The sequence below is a fragment of the Mustela putorius genome, unplaced genomic scaffold (assembly GCF_011764305.1).
Source record: "Mustela putorius furo isolate JIRA1106 unplaced genomic scaffold, ASM1176430v1.1 tig00000151_pilon_pilon_pilon, whole genome shotgun sequence".
NCBI classification, from domain to species: Eukaryota; Metazoa; Chordata; class Mammalia; order Carnivora; family Mustelidae; genus Mustela; species Mustela putorius.
Window position 1 is genome coordinate 1,621,031 of NW_025421296.1, and position 21,153 is coordinate 1,642,183.

The following is a 21,153-nucleotide window of genomic DNA, read 5'->3' on the forward strand; positions in this document are numbered from 1 at the left end:
AGTCCCAAGTTTCCGATTTTATGGATGAAAAAAGAGAAAGGAAATGAAATTCAGATCTGAATGAAACGTGGCAGAGAACAGGAACCAGAACCTGGGAAGGTCTCTTTAGTCTGGTTCTTTCTTCAAAACCAGCTGTCTCCTACAGCAAGAAAAGGTATTTTTCAAATGACCTAAACCTATATCCTCTCAACATGATTGCCAAGCAAAACATGGAAAATCAGGGTTACATACATTTTACTCTTTAGAATATAGTTTAATAGCTTCATCTTTTTCAATTAAAAACATATACTCATAGTTGGAAAATATGGATAGAAAAAAATGCTTTTGAAAAATCTATAACCGGGGTGCCTGGGTGGCTCAGTGGGTTAAAGCCTCTGCCTTCGGCTCAGGTCATGATCCCAGGGTTCTGGGATCGAGCCCCACATTGGGCTCTCTGATCAGCAGGAAGCCTGCTTCCCCCTCTCCCTCTCTGCCTGCCTCTCTGCCTACTTGTGATCTCTGTCAAATAAATAAATAAAATCTTAAAAAAAAAAAAAAAGAAAAATCTATAACCTTATTAACCAATGATTTTGCAAATATTACAGCAACTTCATGTAGTTTTTACTTAATGTTAAAAAACTGACTGGAATCATACTGTGAGAATATGCCTATAAAATTTTATACCCCGATTCCAGGTACCAGTATGTCAAAACTTATTATCCTAAAAAATATTCTCAAAATGGTACAGTATATGGGGAGAAACATTATTTAGTTAATATTTAAATTGATTCTAATTTTTCATATAAACTGTACAACAGTGAGTATTCTTTTCTGTGTGAGGAAACATTTCATTTGCATCAACTCCTAAATAACTTGAATATTTTCATGTTTGGTAAACATTGCCAAATTGTTTTCCAAAAGAGTTGCATAACATTATGCCAATGCCAGGAAAGCCTGAGGGTGCCTACTGTGCTCTACCCTTATCAGTCCGGAAATATTTTATTTACTTTGCATTTTTGTTAATTTGGCAGAGAAAAAAATCTCTGTTGTACAAATTTCACTTGCTACTGGCACTGATGGATTGAACATTCCCCCACATATCTATTTACTAACAGTATTTCTTCATGCCTCTTTTCTCTTAATCTACTGGGATCTTATTAAGTGTCCTTTTTAAAAATCCATTTGTATGACATTTTTATATAATATTTTTCCTTCTTATGCCGTATTTATACAAGTGCTGTCCTAGTTTGTTTCCCTTTTGACAAGCTGCACAGATATAAAATTAAAATATCCTTTTATGCTGTCCTAGGACCAACCATGTCACAAATGGAAAAGATAAATCAGTTCTCTTAACTGAAAACCCTCTTGTGGCATCAGAGATGGAAAATTACAACTTTATAGTAGTCACAAAAAAAGAATAGGTCTATTTTCCAAATGAAGATTTTTAGCTGTGCGACAGTAACATTCTGATTCATGTTATCTTTTAAATCACAAAAACAGAACCATGACAAAATAAGACATTATAAAGACAAAAACACCCTTCAACCCAATACCTCTGATTTTTATGTCTATGTTAAGCAAACATATATAGTTTTCATCACTTTTTAATTATAAAGGTGTTACCATATTTATATATACTTTTTCATTATAATTTTAATTGCTAAATAATAATTCTCTGGGCTAAGTTTAACAATTTACCTTTTTCACATCACTTTCTAAAGTAAATGTTGAAAACATCTTTATAATATGCTACAGCTTATTCTAATTATCTATTTGTTATCACAATTGATTTAAAAAAATAAGAATATTCTAGTGTTGATTTCGAACACATATTGGTTATGTGCCTGTACCTACAGGAATAAGACTTAGTTGATGCCAACTGGCATATGTATAGTGATTGGCTTTTTGAATATAAAAACTTAGCAATGTAGAGGAAGAAGTATTCAATTAACACAAAGGCCTTTCCTGCTGGTCTAAATTCAAAAAACAGCTTAAGTATGTTAATGATTATGAAGATATATAATGATAAAAAATTAAGATGTAAAGCAAAGGCAGAATATAAAATTGTACATACTATGCAATTAAAATTAGGTAACTAAAAAATCCTTATATATTAAGAGAAGGTTAGAAAGAAAACCACTAAAATATTAAAAATTACTGCTCTGGTTAGTGATAAGAAAGCAATACATCTATTTTTTTTTTTTTGAAGATTTTTTTATTTATTTGACAGACAAAGAGTGAGCACAAGCAGAGGACTAGTGGCAGGCAGGCAGAGAGAGGGAGAAGCAGGCTCCCCAAGGAGCAGGGTGCCAGATGCGGGGCTTGATCCCAGGACCCTGGATTGTGACCTGCACTAAAGGCAGATGCTTAACCGAATGAGCCACCCAAGTGTCCCTGCATCTATTTTCAAAATTTCTACTAACAAACTTTCTACTATTCTACCTACTAAATTGCTAGTATGTATTGCTTTTTTATCACAGACGTCCTCATTTTGTAAGTTTTATAAGAAATAGTAATCAGTAAAAGGTGAACACATTTGTTTTTATGTATTCTAGAGAGTAGAAAATTTACAATAGATGAAATTACATAATTTTAAGTATATGTTGCTGTAAAGTTGCCAGTAATTTCATCTTTGGGGAATGGTATTTTTTCTTTTAAAAAGATACAATCCCTCTTACTACCTTCTGAGTACTTCTTTCATCCTCATCTTCAGATGGATCTGACTGATGTTTTGGACTGTCCATTTGAAGGAATGCTCTGACATCTGGACTAAAAACAAAAATTAACTTTATTATGACTTTGAAAGCATTTCTATAGCTTTTCTCCCTTTTAAAATGAAAATAACCACAGTAATATGTAAAGAATGAAAGCCAATACAGTCCATCAATATTATTATAAAAGGAACAAACTGATTAATTTTTTAAAAATAGGGAATTCAACAAATGGTCAAAGCTATCAACAAGGCAGTTCATAAAGAAAAAGACCCAAATGGTAAGGACGATGTCTAGCTTAATTAATAATAAAAGAAATACAAATTAAAACACTAATAAGATGTCATTTTATGTCCATTAACTGGCTAAAAGTTAGAAAGATAGATAACATCAGAAGTTGGTATGGATATAGGGAAAGAGACACCCTCATGCATTGCTAGTAAGAATGTGAAATGAGGCAACTTTTCTGAGAAGAAATTTGGCAATACTTGGTGTAACTGTGTCTGCATTTTTCCTGGGCCCAGAAATTCCAGTTCTAGGAATAAACCACAAAAAAAATTATGTGCAGTTTCAAAAGACACATAACTAGGATACTAACTGTAACTTTCTAATAGTTAATCAAAAGCAAAATAGACATCTGCCACTAGAGAAATTAGTAAGAAAGCTATGGTCACTGACCACAGAGAATTCTACTCAAGTCAGAAACAAGGTAGCACAGTATCATTTTTGTGTATATATATATATTAAATATTCACAGACATGAAGCAACACTCAATAAAACAAATTCCAAAGACATAACAAATACATGAAAGTGGGTATCAATGGGAGGGATGATGAGATGAGTAGGAAGACCAAATATGAAGAGAAAAAAATGAGAGTAAAATACAAGAGAGGCCTTGGTGCACTAATGCAGAGAGGATTGCATTAATGACAACCCTGAGGGATGATTTAATCCCTGTATCTGAGGTATCTCTTCCTCACATTGTCTTTAATGCTTAAGTAAAATATACATTCATTGTACGAAATTCAGAAAAATGAAAAATAATTTTTAAAAAAACAGTAGGGTTGATGAGAATGGATAATAGCCACTGTGGAAAAAAGAGTTTGGCAGTTCTTCAAAAAGTTAAACATAGAATTTCCATGTGATTAAGCAATTCCATTCCTAGGTATGTATCCAAGAAAAATAAGAACATATTCACACAAAAACTCACAAATGTTCATAGCAGCATTATTCACATAGCCAAAAAGTAGAAATAACCTAAATGTCTATCAGCAAATGAATGGACAAACAAAATGTAGCATATCCACACAATGGAATATTATTTTGTCATAAAAAGGAATGAAGTACTGACACATGATATTCCATGGATGAACGTCAAAAACATTAGGCTAAAAAAAAAAGACGAAAAAGGTCATATATTTTAAGACTGCATTTTATGAAATGTCCACAGTAGGCAAACCCATAGTAATAGAAAAGCAGATTAGTGGTTGCTAAGGTTTGGGGGAAAGGAGAAATTCAAAAGTACTGCTAACCCTTCAACAACTTGAGGGTTAGGGACAGCAATGCCCCATGTAGTTGAAAATCCATGTGTTACTTTTGATTCCCCCCAAATTTAACTACTGACAGCTTGCCGTTGACCCAAAGCCTTACCACTAACATAAAGAGTTAACACTTACTTTGTGTTATATGTATTACCTACTGTATTCCTTTAGAACCTACAGAAAATCTTAAGAAAACCACAAGAGAAAATGTATTTACAGTACTGTCCTGCAGTTATCAAAAAATAACCAGGCATAAACAGACCCACAGTTCAAATCCATGTTGTTCAAGGGTCAATTGTAGTCTCTCTGGAGTGATGGTGTTACATTAGCCTTGAGGCAACAGAAATGGATAGTTGTGATGGTTGCACAGCAATGTGATTATATTAAATACCACAAAATTGTATACTTTAAAAATAATTAGAAGGGTGAATTATATTTATGTGAATTTTATCTCAATAAAAAAATTTTTTATTCTTTTTTTTTTTTTTTTTAAACAAACCCTTATGTCGAGGGAGGGATGACTTTAAATAAATTGCTGCGAGGGAACTGCTCTGCTATGAACGAAGCCCCGACCCAGAAGCAGGCCGTCTCTGAATGTTTTAGCACGAGGTTCCCCACAAACATGCGTTGCGTGATGGGCAAGGAGAGGTGCAGCCTCCTTTCCAGCCGCGCCCCGTTTCCCGAGATGAGGGGCTCTCCGCATCCGACCCCAGTCCTGACGCGTGGCCACGCCCACGCAGGGCATATGCAGTGGCCTGCCGGCAGGGACCACATCATACCAGCCATCTTAGGCCATCCAAGGCCAACCGAGGCCAATTGAGGCTCCACAGCCTTGCCCTATTGTTCGCCTGAGTGGGATTCTGATTTAGAGGCCCTCCGTCATAATCCCACAGATGGTAGCTTCGCCCCACTGGCTCCTCAGCCAAGCACTAAAAATTTCTTTTAAAGGTGAAGTTGAGGATCTTCAATCTTAACACACAGAGGCAACTTTTACTAATCTTGGTGGTATTTTATTTCAAGATTTTCCTGCACTGTTAAGACCATTCTGTATTTAAAATATTTTGATCTTAACTATTTTTCACCTAAATATTACATCATAAACATTTCCCCATGTTGTTAAAAACTCCTTGTGAACAGTCACTCTTGATAGATGTATGATGTTGTATAATAAGAGTGCACTAAATGTTACTCAATGATTCTTTAGCTTTAAGATATATATATAGATGGCCTCCAACTTTTTACTATACAATTTACACTGCTATAAATGTTGCCATTGATAATCTTCATGCACAACATTTAGAACTGCATTTAGCATTTTCACTATAGATTTTTAAAAATACACTGACTTATAAATAATTTTCAGGATTTAAATACAGTTTGTTAAGCTGATTTCCAGAGAGGTTATATTAATTTATTCTTTCCCAGCAGTATACGAACATTGTAAAGATTCTCTCTAGCTCTTGTTAGCATTAAATATTAGTTTATATTACTATCTTTAATAATATAAGTGAAAAATAGTAATTTAAAGAAAAGGCACTCAACTTTATTAGTAATCAGTGAAATACAAATTAAAGCAACAATAAGAGACCATGACCCACTCATCAGAATGGCTAAAACTGAAGAAACTAACAATACTAAGTGTTGGTGAGGTGAGCAGTGATCTCAGACATGGATAGTGGAAGTATTATCTGGGACAATCACTTTGGAAAACATTTTTAACATTATCCCCTAAGGTTAAACATATACACTGCAACCCAGAAGTTCTACTCCAGATTTATCACATGTTTGCACATGTGCACAAAAAGACATGTTAATGGCAACATTATTTGTAACAAAATAAAAATAACTCAAATGTGCATCAGCAGTAAAATGGATAAACTGGAGTATATTCATACAATGGGCTATTATAGAGCAGTGGAAATCAATAAATTCTATTTGTCCAACAACATATTTGTGTTTATATTTGTGTCCAACAACATAAATGACTCTCACATGATTGAAAACAAGCCAGATAGAGAATACATGCTGTATGATTCCATGTATTATAAAGTACAACAATGGCACCTTAATCTATCCTGCTAAAAATCAGGAGAATCATTAACTTTGGGAAGGAGGGAAGGAAGAGAGTTTCAGAGGAGGCATGTGAGGGGTTTCCGGTATGCTCGTAATGTTCTATTTCTTGGCCTCAGGGGTGGGAACATAGATGTGTTCAACTTCTCGTAGTTCATTAAGCTGTATAATCATGATTTGTGCTCTTTTCTGTATGTGTTATCCTGCAATAAAGCTAAAATAAGGTATTTTTACTCGTATTTGCATTTCTTATATAAGGAAATAATTAATCAGCCACTTGTATCTCCTCTTTCATAAATCATTAATGTGCTTTGTCCATTTCTTTTGGTGTCTTAAGTGTGTACTATCTGTACAAGCTCTTTCTATATTAAGCAAATTTTATCTATTGTCCTTTACTATGGGAAGATTTTCCTACATTTTTGGTTTTTAATTTCACTTGTGATTTCTGGGGTTCAAAAGTTTTTATTTAGTCAAACATCATTGTTTTACTTTACAATACATCATGCGCTACTAATATGCTCAGAAAACCCTTTATTTAATCTAGAAATCACAGATGTAAGTATTAACCTATCTTATTCCAGTTTTTAAATAATTCTAAACATAAATTTTAATAAAAAGTTTTAAAATAAGCAAGCAGAGGTATTTTTAATTTTTAGGTAATCTCTACACCCAACATGGGGCTCGAACTCACAACCGCAAGATCAAGACTTACACATTCCGCTGACTGAGCCAACCAGTACCCCATTAAGTAAAGGTATTTGTAAAGTGCATTTCCTTAACACAGGAGAAACAGGTACACAGTAGGTGTTCAAGATACACTTGATGACTGGCTTCTCTTCTTGCTCTCGTTAATCTATTTCATAGTTTGAGGTATAGAGTAAAAGTGTGAAAATTAACAAAGCTCTGTCAACACCAAGCTGAGATTCAGAAAATATAAAATGTCATTTTTTATTAAAAAAAAAATGTCAGTTAAAAATTAAGTTTGAAAAATCTCTTGGCTATTTATTTTTGGAATTCTATAAATGTCCTCTACCCTGAATGCAATGGTGGCATTATCGGTTATATAGGTACATAAAAATCCATTAGGTTATATACTTAAGAATTATGTATTTTATGGTATAATGTTAAAATGAAAATAATCAAATTGCTTTTAATTGACTTTTAATACCAAATATAACATCTCTGAAATGCTATAGTTCCAGATCCAGAATCAATATTTAGAATTTGATACATAGAGGTAGAGGTTCTGAGTAACACTTCAAAATGCCAGGAGAAATAATCACCAGCAACAACATTTGTTCTATATTTATTCCATGTGAGGCTCTGTCAAAGAAGACAAATTCAACCTCTCGATTTATGAACTCTATTTCAAACAAGCCACTAATGTGACAATCTGAAGTAATCTCAAGTGCAGACAGGAAAAATTAATGGTTAGGGAGTGGATCTAAGCTGAAGACCCAAAAATGAAAACACATGTCAAGCCATGGATCTACCTGTATGTTCCTAGGTATTTCTGATATGACTCACCTTTCCAGCTTAGTAGCATGAGACCCACACAGGGCTGGGAAAGCCCCTCGTTAAGTGGCTGCCTGCAGTTCTGGGTGGCGAAGGCCTGGAGACCTTGTCTGGGTCAAGAGAATACTGTTCCACGTGGAACAAGGATAGTGGCATGTGTGCATGACCTTTGCCAACTCCTTCAGCCTTATCTCCTTTCTGAAAACCTACTCCATATTCTAGTCACTGTGAAATGTAAACACTTAAATGTCTTCAACATGTCCGGCTTTTTGTAGATCCTGTTACATGTACTACTCCTTTTGCCTGGATGTACTCCCTACCTTTTCTTGAACAACTGCACATCCTTTAAATCCCAGGAAGACTTGTTTGCCCTCCTCCCAAGGAAAGCTGGCCACATTTTTCTCCATTGTCTTCTAGTACCTCTATCATAAAACTTTCTTACCTTTAATTGCTTGTTTACATGTCTGTTTCTCCCACTAGACTGGGAGCCTGTGCCTCTGGCAGGTTTTTTCATTACCAATGCATAGAGCAGATACTTAATAAGTTCTTTTTAAAAAAGTTTTTATTTAAGCCAAACTATGGAAAGAGCCCAGATGTCCAGTGAGAGATGAATGGATGAAGAAGATGTGGTGTATATGTGTACACATACACATGCACACACACACATAGACACACAATGGAATATGCAGCCATCAAAAAAAGAAATCCTGGCATCTGCAACAACATGGATGGAGCTAGAGGGTATCATGCTAAGCGAAATAAGTCACTCAGAGAAAGACAATTATCATATGATCTCACTGATATGCAGAATTTAAGAAACAAGGCTGAGGATCACAGGGCAAGAGAGGGAAAAAATGAAACGAGACGAAACCAGAGAGGGCGACAAACCATACAAGATCTTAATCTTAGGAAACAAATGGAGGATTGCCGGAGGATAGGAGTATAGGGAGATGGGGTGGCTGGGCGATGGATACTGGAGAGGGTATGTGTTGTGGTGAGCACTATGTATTATGTAAGACTGATGAATCACAGACCTGTACCCTTGAAACAGATAATACACTATATGTTAAATAGAAAAATAAATAAATAAATAAATAAAAATATATAAATCGCTGAGCATATGTCAAAAAAACAAACAAAAACAAAACAAAACAAAACCCCAAAAACCAAACAAAATAAAATTCTGATGAGCAATTTAAAAAAAGTTTTTATTTAAATTTGAGTTAGTTAACATATAGTGTAATATTAGTTTCAGGTGTACAACACAGTGATTTAATAAATGCTTTCTGAATATAATTAGAAAAATTACATTACTCTGTACTATGTAACTCTGTACTATGCAAAGTTCTTTCAAGTTTAATCTACAAAGCTAATACAAGTACAAAAGAAAGACAGACAATAACTAGGGCCTTGAATAGATGGGGCCTTGAGTTGATGGAGGGAAAAGAAGATTAAGAACACCAGGGGAAAACTGCTTGAGGATTTTACAAACACATACAGCACAATAATATTCCAAGGAATGTATAAAATCTTTATCCGTAGCTTATACAAGATTCTTAAATTGGGCTTCAGCACCTCTTCAAAACACAATGAAAATTACTTACTGGTTGTAAAGTTCTGGATACCTAACTAAGTTCTGAATGAATTCATTCAGTCCTGCTCTTCTTTGTTTAATAAAATCTGTTAAGAGAGACATAAACTATTAGGATTATTTATGTCAGACTATGATTATCAATACAGTTATGTAAGAATGGACAATGAAAAGAGTGCATTTTCATCAATAAGCTATTCCTTAATTCATGTTTCTTGATATACAATAATACTTAAAAATATATATATTTAAATATATAAATACAATGATTATAAAATTAAAATCAAGCAGAAAACATATCTCCCAAAAGAGAACTCTCCAAAGAAATGTCCAATTTAGGTTCTAAATAAATTCACTATAAAACTTAAAGAGGGGCTTTGCTTTGCCCAACTCCTCAAGTACTACCATGTAATGAATAAAAATTAACACAATGACACTGGTGATGGAAAATTGCACTAATTTACTGGAAATCCTTGTAACTGGTTAACTGAATATCAATTAACCAGTTACAAGGATTTCCAGTAATTCTTGTTACTTTTTGGTGAGTATCACCAAAACTTGGCTGCTAAAAAATTCCCCCTGCTAAACATCCCTTGAAAAATACAATGGAACAATTTTCTAAAAAACAACTGTCTAGCAACTTCAAAGTGTTTTGACTTGATAATTAAGGATTATGCATCAGCAGGTTAGCAATAAAGGTTAAGCACAAAAGTTTCTTTGAATTAAAAATACTTTTTTTTTTTTAAAGATTTTATTTATTTATTTGACAGACAGAGATCACAAGTAGGCAGAGAGGCAGGCAGAGAGAGAGGAGGAAGCAGGCTCCCTGCTGAGCAGAGAGCCCGATGTGGGACTCGATCCCAGGACCCTGAGATCATGACCTGAGCCGAAGGCAGCGGCTTAATCCACTGAGCCACCCAGGCGCCCCAGAATTAAAAATACTTTATTCAAGCATCTTTGCTACTTACTAGTTAACTGACCTTGAACCTCTCTGAGATTTAAATCCTTACTTGTAAAAGGATACAATTTTAGACCTCTTAATGCTGTTATAGGATTGAGACAATGCATATTAATTTACAGTAAAATGTTGGTAGACAGAAAGAGCACAATCTTTAGCTATTACTATTTTTGTTATGGTTGTTGTTATTTATTGTTGTAGGGTTACAAATCCACCAACCTAAACCCTAATTCTTAAGAAATATACTCTAAAAATGGAAAAAAAAAAAAACCCAGAATGCTTGAGAAAGTGTCTCAAAGGGTGAATTTCTCAATAAAAATCTATAAACATTATTCAACTCAAGAATGAGTTTTGGTGGCTCTGTGGTTTAAAGCCTCTGCCTTCGGCTCAGGTCATGATCCCAGGCTCCTCGGATCAAGCCCCACATTGGGCTCTCTGCTTGGCGGGGAGCCTGCTTCCCTCTCTCTCTCTCTCTCTGCCTGCCTCTCTGCCTACTTGTGATCTCTCTGTCAAATAAATAAATAAATAAAATATTAAAAAAAAAAAAAAAGAATGAGTTTTGGTTTAGTAAAATGGTTTCTATGTAATAAAGGTTTTAATGTACAATGTTTGTCACCAAAATTATGGGTTGTTTCTAGTCACTTAGGTTTATTTCCATTTCTTAAAGGTAAGGTATGGCTATAAAAGAAAAAATATAAGTCAGATCTGGTCTGTTAGATCCAAATGCACTTAGTACTTTTTTTCTTGTTAAACTGTGAATTTCTTGAAGAATTTCAGGATGGTATCTTATAAAACTCTTCTAAGGGCATTCTTCTATTTACCACAGTGTAAAGCTTAGGTGACGTTTAGGTGAGGTTTACATTAGAAACTACACTTGAAACCGTTGTTTTTCAGGAACTGAACGTAGTAACATAGGAGAAAGCTAAAATGAATGACTACATTTGAGATAGAGAAAAGTTAATGATTATAGGGATGCAGCTCTAACCTGTTCTGTGGATACTTACTAAAGGTACATTTTACATTGGGAGATAATTGTAAGAGTAAGTTTCTGTCTTTAGTTGAGCTACAGCGCATGCTGCAGTAAGTATAACTAGACCTTCCATTTCGTTGCTGACTTTGAACAGTTTTTAAAAGCCCTTATGGAAAACCCAAAATGAGAAAGAAGTCAGTAATGAAAAAAGAAGCCCTACAGTAGTCAGAGATTTGAGGAAATTTCAAGCTTAATTTGTAGATAAACATTAAGCATGCAAGTATCTTTAAAAATCCCAGGTAAGATTAAAATGGATACAAGTCCATTACTGGGTGAGTCCCAAGAATTTATATACAGCTGACATACTGTCTTTAAGAATTACAGTTAGAGATTAATATATATATACATATAGGCTTGTGCACGCGAGAGGGGGTGGAGGGGGAGAGGGAAAGAATTCCAAGCAGGTTCCACATTGTGTGGGATTCGATCCCACGACCCAAGGATCATGACCTGAGCTGAAATCAAGGGTCAGATACTTAACCACTACTGAGCTACCTAGGAGCGCCTGGAGAAATATATTTTTAAAAATCTCTGCAATGAAGAACTTAAGTGAATTTATCTGTTGTAACTCAAAAGAAATTTCAGTTAGAGACTGAAATCAATGCTTAGACAATAAAATGAGAGTTTTAGTCTTTAGAGTGCATACAAAAATGACCTATACAGATTTCTCTGTCATTTCACTATTTCAAGAAAAATCAACTAAGAGGACACAATTTCCAATACTGTGGGACAACAGGAAAAAAAATCACTAAACTCTGAAGTAAGGAGGTCTTGAGTTTTAATCCTAATACTGCCACTCGTGGCCAGCATGCCTAATTATACTCACCACCAAAAGTATTTAGAGCTCCCAGGGACCAGATTTTTTTTTTTTTCAGTCCTAACCCACACTTTTCAGATTAGGAAACAAGGTTAAGATTTTTGTAATGTTCCAAACAAGTTATCTAAAATTTTAAAATAGCATGTACATAATAATATTGTGAATTTTGTTTTAAAAGATAACATGCATAAATCGGACAATAAAGTGAAAAGAGAAATAAACAAACCTGGATGAATGTAATTCTGCTATATATTAGCTGTGTGGCTGATCTTTGCTAAGTCTCTACTTTCCTCATGCATGAAATGGAGGTAAAAAAGCTACTTTACAGTTAGGAACTCAAATAATGGCACAATTATTACTACTGCTACTGTTATTATATTATTAAATTATTACTATATATATGTTATTATATGTTACTATTATAATGGTAGCAGCATTTTAAAAAACAGCCTACTATAGGGAAAGAACACTGGAATCAGAGGGTAAGATGTAATTAAATCTCACTTGTGCCACTGCCTAGTTTTCTAACCTCAGACTCCTCCCTTCTTTAATCTGTCAAGTAGGGGATAGAATTAGATGATCTGTAAGCTCTCTTTATAGCTATAACATTTTGGGACTCAAAATAAAAGTCATCTGACTGAAGGAAAAAAAAAAAGGAGTAACATGGTTAACAAAATTACTGTACCTAATTCAGAATCACCAACTATTTGAAAGTTTAAGTTCTAAGAGAAGTGATTTTTTAAAAATCTTTAACCTAATATTAAGTAGACCTTCCAAAATAAGTGACTAGTTGAAAATAGCATGCATGGATACATTTGTTCATTTGTTCACCAATCACCTATTAGACACTTCACCCTGTACAAGGCACTAGAAATACAAAAATGTTTAATTAAGACATGGTACCTATACTCAAGAAGTTCAAATTCTAGTGGAAAACAAATTTAAACAAGTCACTCCTTCAGCACACCAAAGGAACAGAGAATTCACAAGCTGCTATGAGAACAAAGAGGCTCCTCAACTCTGCCCAGGGACTAGCACTTAAGAAAAATTTCCTGAGGCACTGGTACCTACACCAAGTCTTATGAAGAACTAGATGGGTACAATGTCTTGGCTTCAGAAGGATGCAAAGACTAGAATAATAATGGAGAGTTGTCTTTTTATTTTGTACAAACCTAGTTCTCTTCAATTAGTAAGGGTTAAAGAAATAAAAGTGGTTTATATACAAGCCGTGGAAGGATCATGCCTTTAAAAAAATATTTTATCTTTAGCCCTTAACCAAGTGTTATTAAAGGTACTTAACTCATGTTAAGTGATGTTTTTGTGAATGGATAAATAAAATACTGAGCAAATAGTTATATATTCTAACATTCATATTCTCTAAATTTCACAAGCTCTATCTTTTATTGGACTCACACTGATTTTGTTATTTTGTATACTTATTTTTCAGTAGTTAAGATAAAATAAACTTGTTTTTTTTTTTAAACTTCAAAAAAAACAGTAGTTTATATACTGACCTCAGGATCCTACTGGCAAAAGGCTTGATATTAAAAGTATAGGTATCTCTGTGCTCTCTACAGAAAGATCCTTAAATTCAAAATGAAATTTTAACTCTGGAAATTACAGGCAGAAATAACTCTTAAAATCTACCTTCAGATATATAAAACTTATCTTAGAGAGGTTGGCAACAACCAGAATCAAGAAGTGAAGACAAGAATATGGAGACATCCTCTTAAACTATGACATAAGAACACAGAGATATCTCTATCTCTTTGTCTTCTTCCCAAGACGAAATGAAATGATTCTATCATTAGGTTCAACTAAGGGCTCTCCAGAACTCTAGCCTGAGTTCAAGTCTTTATTATCAAAACACAGTTCGACTCCTCTCAAATGTCTTTCTGCCACTTCACAGTAACTCATTCTCTCGTTCACCCAGTCTTGACACCTCACTTGTCTCTCATTCTCTTCTCTACATCTCCTTTACCTAAGCAATCACCAAGATTTCCATTTATAGCTCAGTCTTCGTTCTGATTATCTAATGTGAGGTCTATTGAAACAGTCCCTTAGCCAGTGTTCTAGCCTCTATCTCGTCTCTTCTCTCTGGTGTGCCTACTGTGTATCACACACTATCGATTTCACGTCGTTCTTCATACTCTCTTTACCCAAATAGGGTAGGTACTCTAGGACTAACATGTTGTCTATGATGTTTTTCAGCCTGTGCTCTGCAGACACATTTCACTGCTCTACCAACAAAGCAGCTCCCTTTTTATCTGAGACAGGACATATTCTGCAAGAGATATCACCAGGAAAAAGCATTCTGCAGCTAAAAACAAAATTAGTACAAAGGCACTGGCCTACAGAATCAATTCTGCAGAATGTCCAGTCTAGCTTTGTTGTAGCAACTCAGTCTTCTGACTCTATGAACTATGCTTCTGAGCAAGAGCTGCCTCTTTTTAATTTGCTTCTTTTTATTAATGAATTCCTTTATTCAAGTAATATTTATTGAAAACCCAAGATCTACCAAGCACTATAAATCGATAAAAAAACAAATATCAATGTTCATAAAATCTACAGCCAGATGAGACAGACTGGCAATGACAATGAAGTGTGCTAAATTCTCTCAAGGGAAAAAAATTCTACACGTAACAGGGGAAGTAAGAACCCTCTCCAATCCTAAGGTTCATAAAGTGTAAAAGAATGAAGAGCCTCTAGTTGAGAGGGCTATAGGGAATGATCCAGCCACCTCAGGGGAAAAACCAAGTTTAATTAAAGCAATAATATAAAAGAAATATGAAAAAGATGAAGGATAAAAAGGAATTTGCTAATCATGGACAGAATTTCACAGGGCACAGTGGAAAAAGGTTTGAGAGGTAAAGAAATGATAGAAGGCTGAGTTGCAGAGAAGATGTCCAATCAAGATAAGTGATGTGAGAACTTGTGTCTTGAGTAGAGATCCAAGAAAGCAGACATATATAGAATCATAGGTTTAATGGGTTACAAGGCTACAAGCAAATTAGTTACAAAGGTAAGCCAGATAGATGATAAGGATAGACAGCACTCTAGCTCATCAGGATTCACCTGTAGCACAGATAGACAGCTTTTCTCATCTGCATAAGGAGGTTATGTGATGGATAAGGAGACCTCTGTCTCTCTGTAAGCAGCCATTTGTAACCTGGACTGATACTATGTATTCAAGTGAAAGAAGTTCCAGACTTGAGGCTTCAGACATACAGCTCCAGACTCCTGACAGCCCTGTTTCATGAGGCTTCCTAAGGGTGAACAATAGGACATTTTCTTAGTATCCCATTCAGAGCCTTGCAGAGTTCTTATGTATACAGTATATATTTAATAAATATTCTGGATGTAACAAAGAATGTCCTTCATGGTTACAAAAGTACCCCCAAATTATCCTTAATGACCTATAAATTTACCTGAAGCTAGACTGCTGGAATTTAATTTCTAAATCTGACACTTACTAGCTGTGACCCTGGGCAAATTAATTAACCTAAATGTGCCTCAATTTCCTTACCTATAAAACAGTGATGATAATAAGAACACCCGCCTCAAAGGGTTTTGTGAGGACTTAATGAATTAAAAGATCCAAACATAAGCAGTAACCTCTTCGACATAAGCCACAGTTATTTCTTTCAAGACAAATCTCCAAAGCAAGTGAAACAAAAGCAAAAAAAAAAAAAAAAAAAAAACTTTGGGGACTTCATCAAGATAAAAAGCTTCTGTACAGAAAATGAAATAGTCAACAAAACTAGGAGGCAGGCACGGAATGGGAGAAGATATTTGCAAATGACATTACAGATAAAGAGCTGAAATCCAAGATCTATTAAGAACTTTTTAAACTCAATACTCAAAAAACAAATAACCCAGTCAAAAAATGGGTAGAAGACATGAACAGACACTTCTCCAAAGAAGACATACAAATGGCTAATAGAAACATGAAAAAATGCTCAACATCACTAGCCATCAGGGAAATACAAATCAAAACCACAATGAGCTACCACCTTACACTGATAAGAATGGCAAAAATTAACACAACAGGAAACAATAAGTGTTGGTGAGGATGTGAAGAAAGGGGAACCCTCTTACATGGTTGGTGGGAATGCAAGCTGGTGCAACCACTCCAGGAAACAGTATGGACATTCCTCAAGATGTTAAGAATAGAGCTACCCTATGACCCATCAATTGTACTACTAGATATTTATCCCAAAGATGCATATGCAGTAAAAAGAAGGGGTACCTGCACCCCAGTGTTCATAGCAGCAAAGTCCACAACAGCCAAACTGTGGAAGGAGCTGAGATGCCCTTCAACAGATGAATGGATGAAGAAGATATACACAATGAAATATTATTCAGCCATCAGAAAGGATGAATACCCACCATTTGCATCGACATGGGTGGAAATGGAGGGGATTATGTCAAGTGAAGTAAGTCAAGCAGAGAAAGACAATTATCGTATGGTTACACTCATATGTGGAACATAAGCAATAGCACAGAGGACCATAGGAGAAGGGAGGGAATCCAAACGGGGAGAAATCAGAGAGGGAGATGAACCGTGAGAAACTAGGGACCCTGGGAAATAAACTGAGGGTTTCAGAGGGGAGGGTATAAGAGGATGGGGTAACAGGGTGGTGGGTATTAAGGAGGGCACATGCTGTGATGAGCACTGAGTTTTATACATAATTAATGAATCACTGAACACTACATCAAAAACTAATGATATACTACACAGTGGCTAACTGAACATAAAACAAAAACAAAAACCCACAGACATGCGAAGTGTTTAAAACAATGCCTGGGAAGCGCCTGGGTGGTTCAGTCAGTTAAGTTTGGCTCAGGTTATGACCTCAGGGTCCTGGAATGGAGCCCCACATCGCATAGGGCTCTCTGCCCAGGGGGAGTCTGTTTCTCCTTCTCCTGCTACCCCTGCTTGTGTTCGCTCACTGTCCCTTTTTTAAAATCTTAAAAAAAATCCCAAAACAATGCCTGACACACAGAAAGCCCCATCTTGAGGCATTATGTTCAAAGAACATGAAATCGATTAGCTTTGTGAAACCTCGTGCACCATACAGCACAATCAACACATTACCTATTACTTCAAACTTCAATTATCACTTATGGCTGGTCTATGAAGGTATTGCTTACCTGGATCAAAATTATCGCCAAATATTCTCTTGGCAGGAATCTTCAGGGCCATAGCAGGAAATTGTTTCTTTAACTAGAATTTTTAAAAATACCATTATACGAACTTAACTGGTTATACATGTACCAAAACAAATTACAATCTGATTTTCAAGAAAATCTGTAAGGCATACTTTTAAGGACATCATGATCAAATAAATACAATATTAAATTATACCAATAAAATAACATTAGCTTGTTATTGATGACAAAATCATCCTATTTTGTCCCAATAGAACACTTAGTATCTTTGTGACCCTGGATAAGTTACTTAACATCTCTGTGTTTCAGTTTTCTTGTTTGTAAAATGGAGATAATTTTAGAGCTTAGATAAGAATCTGGAGTAAAGCTCTGAATACATGTTACTCACCATTTATTACCTCAAGAGAAGTTGTGATCTTTGCATTCTTTCTAAATGATCAGACTTAACAATTGTTTTTAAGAAAGTGGTGAATTTTGTTTTCCAATAGCCTCTGCTCTAGCCTACCCCTTATTAAAATTTTAATACATCTGCTTATCAGATTTGCTTATCCCAGGACAAAGAACAATGTGGCCCTGAAGACATTAAATTTGGGGCAGTAAAGTCATTAAAATGGGTTAAGGCTTATTTTTATTATAAGCTTCATGTCAAAAAACTACACACACACACACACTACATACCCAACTACCGAAATGTCAGAAAATACAAAGAATGGAAGAATATTAATCACTCTACACCATGAGTATGCAGTCAGCAAAATTCGGACTGAAAAATCTGTAGACAAATGACCCTGCTTTTTCAACAAAGAACTGTAAAGGAAAGAAAAGAGAGGTGGAGGGGGAGACTTTGTGACATAAAGACACTTCATAGATTTATTAACCAGTCATATAAACACTGACTATTAGATATTAAAATGTTATTGTTAATTATTTTCACATGTGATTACTAATTGTGTGTGTGCATTTTTAAAGAACTTTTATCTTTTTAGAGATGTATACTAAAATATTTACAGATGAAATTAAACGAAGTCTAAAATTTGCTTCAAAATTACAGTGGGCTGGCTAGGGAAAGAGATGAAACAAGAATGGCCGTGTATCTGGACCTAAGGCAGCTGGCTGGTACGTTATATTATTTTCTGTATTTATGCTATTCTACTTCTGTATGTGTGCAATAATTTCTACAATTTAAAATGCAGGGGCACCTGGGTGGCTCAGTGGTTTAAAGCCTCTGCCTTCGGCTCAGGTCATGATCCTAGGGTCCTGGGATTAAGCCCCGCATTGGGCTCTCTGCTCCGCAGGAAGCCTGCGTCCTCCCTTCTCTCTGCCTGACTTTCTGCCTACTTGTGATCTCTGTCTGTCAAATAAATAAATAAAAATGTAAAAAAAAAAAAAATTTAAAATGCAAACTACAATCATAAAAATACATTTCTATGGACAAAATGTTTATAGAATGGATATTTTACTTTTTGTTTTTTTCTTTTACTCTAAAGGGAGCACAGGGAAAGAATTTGTGTTTTCAAACTTAGGGATGGGGAACCTGGGTGGCTCAGTGAGTTGGGCTTCTGTCTTCAGCTCAGGTCAGGGTCTCAGGGCCCTGGGATCGAGCCCTGTGTCGGGCTCTCTGCTCAGCGGAGAGCCTGCTTCCCCCACTCCCTCTGCCTGCCTCTCTGCCTACTTGTCATTTCTCCCTCTGTGTCAAATAAATAAATAAACAAAAATCTTTTTAAAAAAACAACTTAGAGAAATCCAGGCCAGGCTGAACCTCACTTCTATGGTTTCAAGGAACACAACTGACATGATTCCTGTGTTTTGCTTTGCCACCCTCACTGCAGGACGCACAGAATTTGGGGTTACAGAAAAACAGGCAGACAGAGAAAATGGAGAAATAAGAAAAAGATGAAAAAAGGAAGAGAAATACAGAAAAAAAGAGGGAGAAGGATAATAAAAACTCAACTAGATTTGAGGAAAAATTTCTACAGAAAGCTTAAGATAGGATGTTTGATGGAATAAGGAAATGAAAGTGATCATGGTGGGGGAGAGTACCCCAAACAAATCATTCACTTCTTCTTTATATTTAAAGCTATTCAAATATTAACACCCTAAACTAATTAAGCTCTAGCTATTTATTTATAGAAAGTGAGGGGTGGGGAGGCAGGGAGGGATACAGGAAAAGGGAAAAGCAAACTCCCTGCTGTGAGGCTTGATCTCAGGACCCTGGGTATCATGACCTGAACTGAAGGCAGACATTTAATCAACTAAGCCATCCAGGCACCCCAGACATCCATAATCTCTAGTTACTTAAATCATGAAACCACCATGACATGAGGATGGCTCTTCACTCATGCAAGATTTCCACACTGCTGAGTTTTTAGGCCACATCCCCTACATTCCAACTTCTTATAAACAATTCTACAGAAGGAAACACGTTTAGAAGGTAAATCTGACTCATATAATCATTTAAGCAAATGTAGAAAGAACCTCAGATTTTCAGTTATTCGTAGTTCACTGGAAAAAACCTGATCTTATTTCTCTAAGAAGTTCATATAAACTATCTATATGTGCATATGTTTGTTAAAGTACCATCATGATAGCTATGGTCAAATCTGTACAATCCTCAAAAAATGCCGATCATTTACATAACGGTATCCAAGAATTTCAAACAGAGCTGGCAATTCAACCCTCACCCAGTCTCCAATATAAACTATTTTTTAATGTAATTATTTTTTAATCTCTCAACATTATGGGGTACCTGGGTGGCTCAGTCAATAAAGTATCTGACCTGACCCTTGATCTCAGCTCAAGTCTTGATCTTGGGGTCATGAGTTTGAGCACTGCTTTGGGCTCTAAACTGCATGTGGAGCCTACTTAAAAATAAAATAAATAAATAAATAAAAATGATTAACATTACAGAAGATAGCCTCATGTACAAATTGTTTTTGGATATTATTTTGTTTCAAAAGTGTGACTTCACTTACAGTAAAAAAAAGACTGCCTCGATAGCCTCTAATTAAGCAATTAAAAATATATAGAGAGAGAGTTCGGTTACATATGCATTAAGGAAAAATTTAAGAACAGAAGAAAACACAGTAAAAAATACTACAGTTACCTCTGAGTAGCAACATAGGAGGGGTGATTTTTAAGTTTAAACACTTAATTTCCTCCGCATTCCAGATTTTCTATAATACATATTAATTTTACACAGGAAAAAATGCCATTTAAAAACTTAAGTATTACTTTTTAATTCAATTTAATTTAATTCAATTCAATTTTAACTAGCAAAACATTTGAATACTATTTCAAAGAAAAACACAGTGAAATACTAAATAGAAATGAATTGGAAAGGGCACCTGGGTGGCTCAGTCAGTTAAGCATTTGCCTTTGGCTCAGGTCATGATCCTGGAGTCCTGGGATTAAGCCCCATCAGACTCCCTGCTTGGCAGGGAGCTGCTTCTCTCTCTGCCTATCACCCACTCATGTGCGTGCATGCAAGTGCGCACGCTCTCTCTCTCTCTAGTAGATAAATAAAATCTTAAAAAAAAAAAATGAGTCAGAAGCCTTACTTTCGTGACTTAACAAAACATGGAATGTTGTACAGCTAGTCACTGGATTCATTCAGGCCCATTTATGAAGTTAGTTATCTCTTAACTGAGATATGTTTAACTTTCTCCATATTTAAAGATTTTACAAGTGGTAAGTCACACACTTCTGCATCTATTTAATTCTACTTTTTTAAAATCAAGAGACAGCGTTAAAAAAATTGAAAAAAATTAC

At 35.3% G+C, this 21,153-nt stretch overlaps 1 protein-coding gene across 5 annotated transcripts in view; it reads right to left on the reverse strand.

Annotated features, from left to right (window-relative positions):
- SGK3 (serum/glucocorticoid regulated kinase family member 3) overlaps positions 1–21,153 on the reverse strand; it is a 145,054-nt gene that overhangs the window by 39,808 nt on the left and 84,093 nt on the right. For 4 of the 5 annotated variants that reach the window (XM_045075712.1, XM_045075711.1, XM_045075713.1 and 1 more), the window contains exons 4-6: positions 17,368–17,440; positions 9,422–9,497; positions 2,661–2,748 (exon numbers count right to left, since the gene is read on the reverse strand). In XM_045075712.1, coding sequence (XP_044931647.1) covers positions 2,661–2,748; positions 9,422–9,497; positions 17,368–17,440 — 237 coding nt within the window. Of the gene's footprint in view, positions 1–2,660; positions 2,749–9,421; positions 9,498–15,288; positions 15,480–17,367; positions 17,441–21,153 lie in introns of those variants that run through there. The other variant, XM_045075715.1, reaches the window with a different exon arrangement.